At 36.7% G+C, this 13,969-nt stretch overlaps 1 protein-coding gene across 3 annotated transcripts in view; it reads right to left on the bottom strand.

Moving 5' to 3' along the window:
- Positions 1 to 392: 392 nt before the first annotated feature.
- LOC126273917 (golgin subfamily A member 3-like) overlaps positions 393 to 13,969 on the bottom strand; it is a 69,523-nt gene continuing 55,946 nt past the window's right edge. For all 3 annotated transcript variants that reach the window (XM_049977067.1, XM_049977068.1, XM_049977069.1), the window contains 3 exons: positions 8,556 to 8,834; positions 1,080 to 1,322; positions 393 to 1,002 (listed from right to left, as the gene is read on the bottom strand). In XM_049977067.1, coding sequence (XP_049833024.1) covers positions 706 to 1,002; positions 1,080 to 1,322; positions 8,556 to 8,834 — 819 coding nt within the window. In that variant the 3' untranslated portion in view covers positions 393 to 705. The remainder of the gene's footprint in view (positions 1,003 to 1,079; positions 1,323 to 8,555; positions 8,835 to 13,969) is intronic.

Genomic DNA, 13,969 nt, shown 5'->3' on the forward strand with positions numbered 1-13,969 from the left:
CCTGGTCTGCAAGGTTTTGAATTTAAATGCTTAAATCAAAAACCATACATAATATTTATTTCTGCTAAAAATTATTCTGATTTTTCTGGAAGACAGCTCCAGCTATACATGTTCCAGTTTCTGCTCTATACCACCTGTTTCCCAGATTTGCTTTGAAAGCATTCTCCAAACTCTAATAATATTTTTTCTGTATTCTGTATTTTTTGCACTGCATAGTATTCGATAACTTCATGAATAATTGTTATATAGAAACTTGTCTTAATTGAGAATCCCTTGAACCTATTTCATGATCCAAGCTGTTCCTACAATACTGAGGAATAATACTTAAATTAATACATGAAATATTACTCCTGCAATGCTGAGGAATAATACTTAAATTAACACTTTGAATATTACTGATTTTTCCCATCTTTCTTATTTTTTGATTATTCCAATTACAGTTTTATCAAATAATACTGAATATCTTAGCCTAACATAGTTTTGACAGCCATTGCCTTTATGAATAGCTAAAATCTGAGACCATCCTATCACAGTCCCATATTTTATTAATGTATTTGATGTTATTGACGCTATCTGTCATGGTGACACAGATATATCTACTGTTCACATATTCCCATTAAATGGGAAACTCACAGCAATTATTTCATAACTGGTATAAAGCACAGTGCAGTTCAACAATTTAGAGTATAAAAGCTGCAAAATAATTCAAACAGTTTTCACACTAGTTTGTTCTGACTGCAATGCTGTGATATTTTGATTGGTATCTTGTGATGTTCTAGCAGCCAGATGCTCCTGCAACATTGTCATTTCTTGCTTTAGTGATTCAAGACAACATTGCAAGTTACTTAGAGGCTTGTTTTCCTGTAATATTGAGCTCTGATATAAAAGATCTTGAATTTGTGCCTCATTATGAATTGCTGGAGGTGGTGAGATACTTGGTATCATGGTGTGGATCGTGTCTTTTGCCTTACTATGAAAAGAAATAAACTCCTTTTTCAGAACCTAGAAAACAAACAAAACTCAAGGTAATAAATTGTGCAATGTCGCGCAGCCTTTACTTACAATCCAACCTTACTTACTTCATTTTGTTTTATGACTGATTGCAATGCTAGCTTTAGTTCTGATGAGTGAGTCTGCAGGCGTAACTTATCTCGATGTATCATATCTGTTTCTTTTCTTAGTTCAGATAACTCATTATAAAGAACCTCAATTTTTCTTGTAAAGCCATTCTCAAGTGCTTCCCAGTTTTCCTTGTCAATAACTGCCCTTTCTTTCAAATCAGAAATTTCCTGTGTTCTTTGATGCAGATGATAACTCAAAGTCTGAAATTCATAAAAAATATATAAATAACAAATGTATATACAGAACATTCAAAATAACAAAGATACACTTCTTGGAATATGCACACCTAGAATGATAAAATTTCAGCTCCCCAAAATGGCTCTGAGCACTATGGGACTCTACTTCTGAGGTCATTAGTCCCCTAGAACTTAGAACTAGTTAAACCTAACTAACCTAAGGACATCACACACATCCATGCCCGAGGCAGGATTTGAACCTGCGACTGTAGTGGTCTTGCGGTTCCAGACTGCAGCGCCTAGAACCGCACGGCCGCTTCAGGTCCCCATAACATTCACTGGAAAAGGACCATAATTGAGAGTGAAGCAGATTCCCTTGAAAATTTTACATTGTGTTGGCCCACATCTGCACTAAAACTTGTATCTAACATATTTGTGAATTTATTTGTCTTCAGTCAGCTCTTGATATATTTATGCTTTTCTTCTTTTGCCTCCTCCCTCTCTCTCTCTCTCTCTCTCTCTCTCTCTCTCTCTCTCTCTCTCTCTCTCTCTTTCTTCTTATTTAGCTTTATTATCGAACATGTTACAAAAGATTCTCATCTTCTTCTTTATTATTATTATTATTATTATTATTATTATTATTCCACAGTCCAGCTAGTGTAAATCGCTGTTAACTCCTCTTCATTTGTTTTGCCCTTGAATTAGGCTTGCATCTGGTCAGTGATGAGATATGATGAGAAAGGTAGCATAGTAGTGACACATTGCTCTTGTAATCAAAAAGATCTTGATTTAAATAAAACTGAAGAAGGAATTAAATCTGTGCTTCATTCAAGAAACACTCTTCAAATGTATCACTCAAGAAACACTCTTCAAATGTATCACTGACTATTATCTATAAACTAAATGATAATATCATCAAATATTATTTGTATCGTATATCTGATATGTTGATTGAGGCTCAGGAATCTTATAATATACGTACGTTCACACAATGATATAAGGCTGTCAACAACAGTGGTGAATGTACATATTAAGCATAAAACACAACAATAAAATGTACTACCTGCATGAAACAGTTAAAAAGAAATTCAGGATACACAAGTTATTAACGCACATTGTGACTAGGACAGAAGTAACAGTGACTGCAATGAGAACTTATGACAAAATACTGATGTTTAAAATAATATAAAACATACAGACAAAATTCATGTACGAGAATGATGGAAGCCAAAGAAATGAATAAAAATATGTGCTATGGGTGGAGCTTGAAGTCCCCATTCTTATTTGACAGGAATGCTAGCCATACACCACTGCATCACTATAGTTAACATTGCAACATGGACTACTTACGTTCAATGCCCACCCAAAAACAAACTTCATTTCACATCTTCAGCTTATTTTCCCCTTCTTAGATCATCACTATGTTATTCTGAGGTTCTCCAACATGGGAATAGCTTCCATCATTACCATAGATAAAGATGAGAGTCAAATGTCTTGAAGAAAACTTAATTATAAGATCTGTAGATCAGATACACCTGAGGTATAGGATTTGCCCATTATGTCCAATGCTAGTCCAATGCCAGAGAGCCTCAGCAATAGTGGTTATCTAAGAAGGGGAAAATAAGCTGAAGATATGAGATGAAGTTTGTGCTGGGGAGGGCACTGCAATTGGGTAGTCCATGCAGTCATTTTAGCTATAGTGATGCAGTGGTGTAATGGGTAGCATTCCTACATAGTAAGCTTAGGGACCTGGATCCAAGCCCCAGCCATGGCACAAATTTTAATTAATTTCTTTGGCTTCCATCATTATTGTAGATAAAGATGAGACTTAAATGTCTCAAGGAAAATTTAATTATAAAATTCGTGTTATACATATAAATGCATTTGAAATAGGGATGCATTATTCCAAACTGGCATTCATAAATTCAACTGCAAACAAGAAGCAGTGTTTCTGTAGTGAATTTTTCATTTTTGTCCTGAAATTTCTAGACAGACTTAAGATGGACAGTGGTGTCATATCTCAATAAGGTACTCAAAACATTTAGCTCTGGAAAGATGCCTGTAGAAGAACTGTGGCTCAGAATTAGAACAGTTGACCATGCTCTTGACAGATTTGTTCTTAGTGGAACAGTTCATGATAGGAGGGACTCTCCATGGTGAACAGACACTGTAAAGAAATTGCTAAATAAACAGAGACTACTGCACAACTCATCCAAAACAAAGCATAGGGCTATAGATAACGGAGATGTTGAATCAAACAAGTTTGGCTGCCAAGAAGGCAATGCATGAAGCCTTCAACAAATACTGAGCAGAATATAGGTTTTCTCACAAACCAGTGAAATTCTGGTCATATTTAAAAGCTGTTGGTGGTTCTAAAGTTAATGTCCAGACACTAATGTATGACAGAATTTGAAATTAAGGGTAGCAAAACAAAAGCAGAAATGCTTAACTCTGTTTTCAATAAATTCCTCCACCACTGGAAAGTTCATGCTACAGAGCATCAAAGTAATAGGCATTGGTGCCTATCTCCTAGCCACCCCTCTGGCAGCAAACATGGCTTTCTACACTGACAGATCATAGGCAGAATCTCTCAGAATGTTGTTTGTTTTTCAGTGATCATGACTGATTGCCACAATCACCAGTTGAGAAGATGAAGCCAGCTGCTGCATGGACAGGCCTTGTCGCCTATGAATGTGGTGCTCCACTGCCTTGGTGGATTATAGTTTTGGCTCAAATGGCTCTGAGCACTATGGGACTTAACATCTGTGGTCATCAGTCCCCTAGAACTTAGAACTACTTAAACCTAACTAACCTCAGGACATCACACACATCCATGCCTGAGGCAGGATTCGAACCTGCGACCGTAGCAGTCCTGTGGATCCGGACTGAGCGCCTAGAACCACGAGACCACCGCAGCCGGCCGATTATGGTTTTGGACATGGGTTTCCATCTGTCGTTTATTTTTCTCCTGTGTGTCTAAAAACACTGTAGATTTTAGGGGATCCAGGAGCAAATCTGTGTCTGAAACCATCATCCCACTGAGGCAACAAAGCATCACATTCTTAAGAAACAAGACCAGTTTATGCAGCAGCTACCTCCATCCACTCCACTGTGGATTATGGCAATCAACAGCAATCACTGAACAACAAACAACACTGTGAGATGTTCTGCCTATGGTCCATCAGTGTACACAGTCACATTTACTGCCAAAGGGGTGGCCTAGCAGCAGGCACCAGCACTTATAACCTCAAAGCTTTGTAGCATCATTGGATGGTGTTGCTTGACGTGGATTCCCACACTCAATTTTTTTCTCATGACATGCTCTACAACCCCATGAGGTCTGTCAGTATTGTTTCGTAACACCCTGTATAATGAAGCAATGCCTGGAAAAAAAAAATAATAAAAAAAATTGCAGATCTTGATATGATTTCAGATTTGTGGAAAAATTGGCAACTTGCTATAAATGTTCAGGAATGTAAAATTGTACATCTCACACAATGCGAAAGAACTGTATACTATACTATAGCATCAGTGAGTTGTAACTGGAATCAATCAACTCATACAAATACTTGGCTACAGGAATTTGTGGGGATATGAAGTAGAATGAGCTTGTAGACACTTTTGTAGCTAAATCAGTTGGGAGACTAAGGGCCATTGTAAAGATACTGAGAAAATGCAGGCAGTCTACAATGAAGATTACTTACAAAACACTCACTTGACCTACCCTAGAATGCAAAATTATTGAGACTTTTGAGGTCACTTGTTGACATATTGCCTATTGGCATCTGTCTCGGGATCTACTGCAAACTTTTGTTTAATTATTTTCCTGGCATTTCACTAATATGAATAGCTGGTGTTATCAAAGGTTCACTGTCCACTACTGCTGGCAGACTGGAGTTGAGTCTACAGCCGGAGATTATATGTACCTGTCACGTCAACATTTGTAGGCTTTTCCCTTGTCATTCCACTTTGGTTCTTCCCTTGCTATGCACAAAGACATTCAGGAATCCATGACCTGTTTATCTCAAAGCTTTCTTCTTGCTTGGGTTTCCTTGTTGCAGTGAATGACCAATGCAGGTAGCATGGGGGAACACAGTGGTAATGACCAATGAAAAGCCCTCAGATACTGGTGCAAGAGATACAAACAATCTCTGGCTGCCGACTCGATTCCAGTTTACCACCAGCAATAGATGGTGAACCTTAGACAATGCCAGCCATTTGTGCTGACAAAACAGCTGCAAAATAGTTAAACAAATGTCATCCAAAGATCCTGAGACAGAAACCAACAGGCAATATGTCTATCCTAAAATATTGCTAAAGTGTGAGGGACCTGAGTCAGAAAGGTCTAACAGGCAATAACGAACACATAAAAAGAGTGAAAACATTAATCATGAAAGGTCTGTTTGAATGACATGACATTGGCATGGAAATTGTGAAGTAACCTGAACTGGCTAACACCTGAAGATAGGTGCAAAATATCCCATAAAAGCCTATTTACAAAGTTTTGAAAGCCACTATTAAGTGAGCCTCGTACATATTTCTCCTGTAGGGGCCACAAAGACAAGATTAAGCAAATTGCCAAGGGCATTTAATGAATCATTCTTCCTGTGCTCCATACACAATTTGAACGGAGGAAACTCGAATACATGGTGCAGTGGTGTGTACTATGCCATTTATCCACAGCAGCTTGCAAAGTATGAATGTAGGTATGTTCATAGAACATGCAATGGACTCTAATAGAATTTTGTGCATATGATGAGTTTGCCAGCTTTATATTCCCTTGAATCTCTGCACTATTTGTTGACATAATAGATTGTGTCCTCACCAGACAAAAAACATCCAGTTATTGACAGTTGAATTACAGCTCTGAAATGCACAGCATATCATATAGAAGATTGATTAGCCTACTGTCCCTGAAGATTTTGAGTTTCTCTTAACTCATTTAACCTACCGTAAAAATAGGTGTCACAGCATTCTCATAAAGCCTAAAAAATGTTTATTATCTTGCCCCAGCTGAAAGGGGCTCATCATAATCCAGGCACACTAAACAATCCATCTGTTTTGCCAGATTCTAGGGCCTACATAACAAAAGTAGTGTTCTGCCAAATTTTACGTTTAAGATTTACTTCTGTTGTCCCCCCTTTTGATGCTTCACTCCTGCTGATATGCTCAGCTATTAGCATGATGTCTCATAATGCTTCGTTGAAAAACAACCATGACATCTAAGAACAATCCACAACTGAAAACCATTTAAAACTTATCCTTTACTGAAATTCTAACACCTAGCTCTCAAACTTTTACAACACAGTGTTAGATCATGTGACACAGTGAAATATGTAGTTCATACCATTTACTGACATACCAGTGACTTAACTAAACAAAGTAGGGTATATGGGCATACACCATCATTTACTTCCAGACATGTATGTTACCCTTGATCACCAGAACCGACAACTATCATTTATTTGAAACACCACTTTGACATGACATTAAGTACTGCTGTATGGGAAATTCCAATATTGTTTATCGGATGATACAGAAGATGATGATAATAATGCATGTGACTAAGCCAGGAACCCCACCTATGGGGAGACCAACTCCCTGGTGTAAATCTTTTTAGTTCATGCCACTTTGGTGACTTGCATGTTGAAATACAGAAGAATACTCAAACAGTTCTCCTATATATCCTAAACTTATTCTCATCATTCAATCTCCATTTCTTCTTTCCACCATTTTTGCAACCTATTAATTTGCTACCAACACTGACATCCCCTTTTTTCCATTCATTTGGATTGTTCTTTAATTATATCTCTCACTATCCTTGCTGCAAATCACACCTGTTAACCTAGCACATCACCTCCTTAAACTGGCACTTTAGTAACAAACTTTCTTTCATTGTCTTAATCTCATGTGTTGCTTATAGCAAGTTCTAAGATATCTGATGTCATCTCCCTGTGACAAAGCAATCTGCATTTTCATGAAAGATAAAGGTTGGCCCTCAGTTTTAAAGAATAGAACACCAGATCTAATTTTGCGCTTAGTTTTATGTATGTATTTGATTTTCTAATTTCTTTCAACTTTTATTAGTTAATACTTTTGTTTTAGGGTGAAATCAGTAATTGTTTCGTAACTTAACTTCTATTGTTGAATTATAAACAAATAAAAATTCTGTACTAAGTATAAGCATTTGGAGGAACAACTAATAGTAATCTTAAATTACATTATCTATTTGGCTCTGTTTTGAAAACATGTTAGCAAAGCCAGCTCTTAAGTAATTCCAAATTAATTAACAGTGTTGTCAAAAGTATTGTAAGTTCGCATCACTATATATGTTAACTTCATGATTTAAACAAATAATTCGGCTAAACCCTTGTAGTAGAGGAAAATGTTAGAACCAATTTTTCAATGTATTCATTTAACTTAATGAGTGACATTTTAATTGTAATTTATGTAGCTTTAAATTCAAACAATGAGTAGTTTCAGTACCTATTTTGTGCAGATATGGTCCCGAGACAGTCCACAGCTGAGTTTCAGACAAGGAACCTGTATTGGTTAGATCAACAACAATTCATTTGTGAAATAATTGTAACACAATTAGGCCATGTGTTAAAACACTGACAGAGTCTGCTCCATACATATCTTTCTATTCTTCAAGAACTGTGAACTTCGTGGTTAGGTTTTTACTGCTCACAGATGTTCAATAGTAAACTATTGTAGCAGTATGTGCAGGTTTGCCTGCAGACTATTAATGAGCCTTATGGAAAGTTAAGACAATAGTGCACTGCCCATATATAACTGTATATTATTGGGGGATTGTGAACAGTGAAAGTAAACTACTGTGAAACCCAACTGTGCACCTGTCGGCTACACTATTTAAAGTAGTCAGTGTTGCACTTCCACACCTCATTTTTCAGCCAGTATCACAACACAGTATGTCGGCACTGAGGACAACAAATGAAGAAATAAAGAAGGCAAACTGTCACATTCCGAATAACATACTATGTAAGAATCTATACACCTTCTTACCATGGGCAGCTTCAGAAAATCAGATTTACAAAATCATAGATTATTTATTTCAGTGTAGGCTCTTCCATTTATTGACTTGACTGGGAACTTACAAGATACTAGATTGTCATTAGCCTATATGTGAGTGATGAGATTTCATAGAGAAACACTGGTGTCTAATCACAAATTTAAGGGGATCACATTATAAGCACTAGGCAAGTGTGTATGATGCATCTCTGAAATATCTGATACCTTTATCTGGTCTTCCAAAATTGGATCTTTTGCTCTGGCCTCTTCCAATTCCATTTTCACTTTAGCCAGTTCCTCTTGATAATTCTCAATTCTCTTCTGTTCAGCGTGCAGTTGTTCTTGCAGGCAAGAATTGCTGTTAGTTAATTCATCATACAGGGATTCTACATGCATTAGTTCTGATGACTTTCTTTCTAATTTGGAATGGGCATTGGTTAAATCCACATCCAAGTTCTTCAGCTCTTTCCTCAGCTGTGAATTTTCAGTTTTCTGGAGAAATATCTGAAACAAATCAATCATTCCTGATGATAATACTTTCAGTACTAGTTCAGAAATTTCAGATTTTTAGAACAAATCAAAATGAGGGTGTATATCAGATCTCAAGTAAATGAACACTGCACATACATCATGACAACATTAAACACAAATAATCTGTTTTATGGAAGACTATATTCCACACAGCAAAATGTTGCAGTTAAGCTCTAAAGTCTGTGTTATATGACTAGCAAGTTTACAGGATCTTCCCACATGCTGCTAGGGAGTTTACCAAGCTGTGTACACCTGAATACCAGGAGAGATAGCTACACATGTAGAAGCACAATACTGTCACCATTCTTCCAGAAATTTTTCTTGCAATAACATCTCATTTGATAGAAAATGATATAAATACCAGCAATCCAAAATTTAATAAGTTTTTATTTTTTACTTAGTAATTAATTAACAATTTACTGGTGTTTTCGATGGCACCATAAACAATAGCTCCAAATCTGAAAATTTGTTGCTAGGTCTACTTTCAACAGAAATACAGTCTGAACAAAATTTTTAAATGTTCTCATAATTATTAAAGACAATTTGTATTTAATAATCTTTACTTGTACAGCTAAAATCTTAATAAACTGTTCAAAAAAACTTTGCACTACCTGAAAACCTGCAAACACGTGTTGGTTTAAAGTCAAGGGAAGCAGGGAATGAAAGCATAAACCTTATGAAACTGAAAAAATTACTTCACTGTGAAATAAAAACAAAACAATAGAAAGAATAAAGGCAGTATGTTCAAAAATGCACATCTTTGTGCAACTATAAACTCAAAATTGACTGCTGGTAATGTTCAATGCTGTTTCTTGATGCTGGGCAATGTAACATGCTTGGATCCCCTTTGGTGTGCTGTCAACAGGTTGGTTCAGATGTTGATCAATCCTGGCCCAATTTTTTGATGGAGGCTCTTCTGAAGTCATCCAGTGTCTGAGGAGAATGTCTATAAAACACACTTCTAGTTTCAACTGGTCCCAAGCATGCTCAATTGGGCTGAGGTCAGTAGATATCATCCTCCATTGCATTCCTCCATTGCATTGCAAATCCTGTCTCCTGAAGGAAAATGCACACAAGGAGGGTACAGTGTGCTCATATATTCTTCATCATTATGCTTTCTGTGACCTGCTATTTCATGGTTAGTAATGGTGTTTTCGAAGTTGTGCTTCCAAGATATCTGAAATGGGGAACTGAGTCTAATTTCATCACTTTAAAAAATAAGTTCTAACTTGTTACTTTCTTGTTGATGGTCATTTTTACTGTCTTGGTGTTACTTATCTTCAGTTCGTGTATTATCATTTTGAAAGACAAGTCCATCACCAAATTGTTGACTGTAAGGCTTGACAATAAGTGTAGTATCTTGCCTCAATACTGCACAGTCCTCAAGTTATCCTCAATAGCAATCAGAGACATCAAACATCTATATCCACTTAAATAGTCTGCAAACCACTGTTAAGTACATGCCAGAGGGTACTCTGCATGCTGACACCTCTTAGGATTTGTTCCCATTCCAGTCTTAAATGGGGCACAGAGAGAATGACTGCTTAAATACTCTGTTTGTGCTGGAATTTGTCTGTTTTTTTTCTTCGTGATTCCTACAGGTCATCACTTAATATTGGTTCTTGAAATTTTACAAGTAGCCTTTTATGGAATAATTTAAGTCTATCTTCAAGAGTCTGGCAATTCAGGTTTTTTCAACATTTCTGTGATGCCCTCTCAAGAACTAGAACTAAACAAATCTGTGCTGCACTTCTTTATATACACTAAATATCCACTATTAACCATATTTGGTATGGGCCCCACACAACTGAGCAGTATTTTATTATGGGGTTCACAAGTGATTTGTAAGTGGTCTCTTTTATAGACTTACCACATTTACTCAGCATTCTGCCACCTAACCTATGGCTAAGCCTATGTGATCATTCCATTTCATATTCCTACAAATGTGTGCATGATTTAAACTTTAAATGACCCTCTTGCAACAAAACAAACAGTGTACACAAGCTGTCACACAGATGGCTATACATAGCAACTTTGTATGGTCAAAAAGAGTACAGATAAATAAAGAAATAGTAAGAGAGAATTATGTAACAAAAAGCTATCCAATTACTGCAAGTACCAAAGTATTACATGCACAAACGTCATTTCTTAATACAGTTAGAGCAGGTAATTTAATGAGGCTGTACAAAATTGGAGCCTTGTAAAGGCACAGTGAATTTGAAATGTTTCACTCATGCTGCCACACACATGAAATAATCACATTTTCAGAAATATTTTGGGATTTAAAATTAAAAGAGAATAATGAGTTTTCTTCCAGACTCACTACAAGAAGTCACTTTAAATAAAAAATTACCACACACTAGCTAAGATATGTTAGGTAGCTAGATGTGATATTAGAGGATACAGATAACTATTTTTCTCAATCAATGTTTCACTGATTGGAGAAAAAAAAATCTGACTGGCAGCTAGCATATCAATTGAGCTGAGACCCATAAAGCTCTGTGTTCAGGCTTGTATAGGGCTCATTTTGAACTCTGCTTTTTGCAATTGTATCACTGACTTCAAGTCATTCATGATATAAATAATTTCAAACATTTTAATGTTATTCCTGAATCTCATGATTTGAACATTTTTCATTGTTACTGTGTGTATAAATTTTCATGGTAAATGAAATTACTGAGGACTGCTTTAGTCAATATTAGAAGAAAAATTTTTCCTGGCAGATCTACTTTTGAGCAAGCAAGTATCAGTATACTGGTGAAAATTAATCATCATCTATTGCAGTTACTATTATTCGCACATCAAGATTGCTTGGAAATAAATCATTTCCACCAATTTTGTGGAAAATTTATTTAAATACTACTATGTGTAAATGCCTTATTTGCAATGATGTTTCAATGGAAAATCAGCATGGACTCAGAAGGGCAAGACTGTATGTACAGACAGCAATATGTGGATGTCTTAATAATCCATTAAATCTAACACATAAGAAATGATTAATAATTGGGATATTTTTAAATTTGTCAGAAGCATTTGACATGATTAATCATGAAAACCAGCTTACTAAGATTGACCACTGTGGCATATGAGGTCTTTTACACCTGTGGATCAAATCATTCCTGGAGAATTGTAAACAAATTAAACAAGTCATTTGACTAATTTGAAGTACTGTCAAATGTGGGCACAATCAAATATTGTGTGTTATAAGTCCCTTCGTACTCTGTATTAATGATCTGGGCACAAATGTTGATGTGAACAAAACTGTTGTATTTCTTGATGACACAACAGTTATACTAAAAGGTGAGAACAGTGAGGAACTAAAACAACCTGTAATTTGTGCCATGAAGTACATCAGCAGATGGGCAGACCACAGCCAGTTATTTATAAATAGCAGTAAATCTGCCACAGTTATTTTTCAAATGCAACAAATAATTAATGTTTGAAAATATAACATGGATAGATAAAAATTCTACTTACCATACGGCAGCAGGAGAAAACATAAAAGATGTAGAAAAGAATGAGCTTTCAGAGCCACTGGCTCCTTTATCCAGCAGAAGGGTTGAGAAGGATTGAAGGAAAAGGAAGAGGAATCTAGAAAGAGAGATCAAGGAAAAGGACTGGTGATGTTTAGAAAATGGGAAGAGTCATGGAAAAGTCACCCAGAACTGTGGGTTAGGAGAGACTTACTGGAGTGGATGAGAAGAAAATACTGACTGTTGGTACCTGCACAAGATGAGATTTGAAAACATGACAACTTCAAACGTGAAAGATAGGGTGATAAGACAGAGATTACTGAAAAAAAAAACGTTGTGAAAGGGTCAATAGGAGCAGAAAGCTAAGTGCATTATGCATGACAGATGGGTATGGGGGAATGGACAGAACAGAAAATAAACAATAAAAAATAAAAGGAAGAGGAGAAAAGGAATAGTTATTAAAAAGAAATGTTGAGACCATAGAAATTAACATAAATTTAGGCCCAGTGGGTGGCGAGAGCCAAGCACATGTTGTGAAGTCAGTTCCCACCTCTGAAATTCTGAGAAACTGATGGCATGTGCAGTACAACAGGATCCAATGTCACAAATGTCTTGTTATAGACCATGCGCTGCAACAACATACTGTGTATTGCCAATATATTAATGATCTGGGCACAAATGTTGATGTGTACAAAACTATTGTATTTTTTAATGATCTTTGCCAATTCACTCTTACTGACAACTTGATGGTAGTCATACCAATGAAGAAGGACAATCAGTGTTACATAACAACAAGTACACAGGTGGCTCTCCTTTTGACAACGTAAGTTCTGCCAGTTACAGGGCCAGTGTATGTGGTGGTAGAAGGGTGAGTACATCTGAAAAGTCTTACAGTGCAGCAGTGATAGTTACAGTGATAGGCTGGTATCCCAATCTTGCACATTTGGAGACCCACCAGATGGTATGGACATTGATGATGGCTGCTTAGTGGCACTGCTGCAATTGTTTGCATTAAATTACTGATGTAAACACCACCATATGCCTTGCCTATCCAGCTGGCCTGTCAGGGCTCGCACCCTCCTTTCAAAGGCAGCAGCACAGACACTCCACCTGTTAGTTGTGATTTCTCTGCATTGCCACATATATCTTGTTACACACTGTTGCCTTGGCTCTCAATTTTCTATATCTTAGTTTTTGATCTTGCTATGCCCCTTGGACTTATTTTGCCATGCCATCTCTGTTGTCTGCCATTCTCTTGTGTTGTCTACCCATTGTTCTCTGGCAACTCACTGTTGACTCTCTTGGCCAGCCAGCAACTGCTGGTTCTGAAATAATTTCTGGATTTATCTGACTCTAGTCACTATAGGTAGGAGCCATTAGAGAATAGAAATGTGGGCAGAAGGAGAGTCTGACAGGATACTTCAGAGATTGGAGGGGGTTAATGGAAAGATATTTTAGGTTTATGTTGTGACAAGAGTTGTATTCCTAAGTAGGACGTGATGGCCCAGAGAATCTGGTGTTGAACTAGGATGACTGTGACAATTACATACAGTGAAAGCTGTGGTGAGGCTGTTGGTACACTGTTGTAAAAAGTCAGCATCTGGACAAATACATTTGCCTTGAATACCATGGGTA

Source organism: Schistocerca gregaria, chromosome 1, assembly GCF_023897955.1.
Source record: "Schistocerca gregaria isolate iqSchGreg1 chromosome 1, iqSchGreg1.2, whole genome shotgun sequence".
In the NCBI taxonomy this organism is placed as follows: Eukaryota; Metazoa; Arthropoda; class Insecta; order Orthoptera; family Acrididae; genus Schistocerca; species Schistocerca gregaria.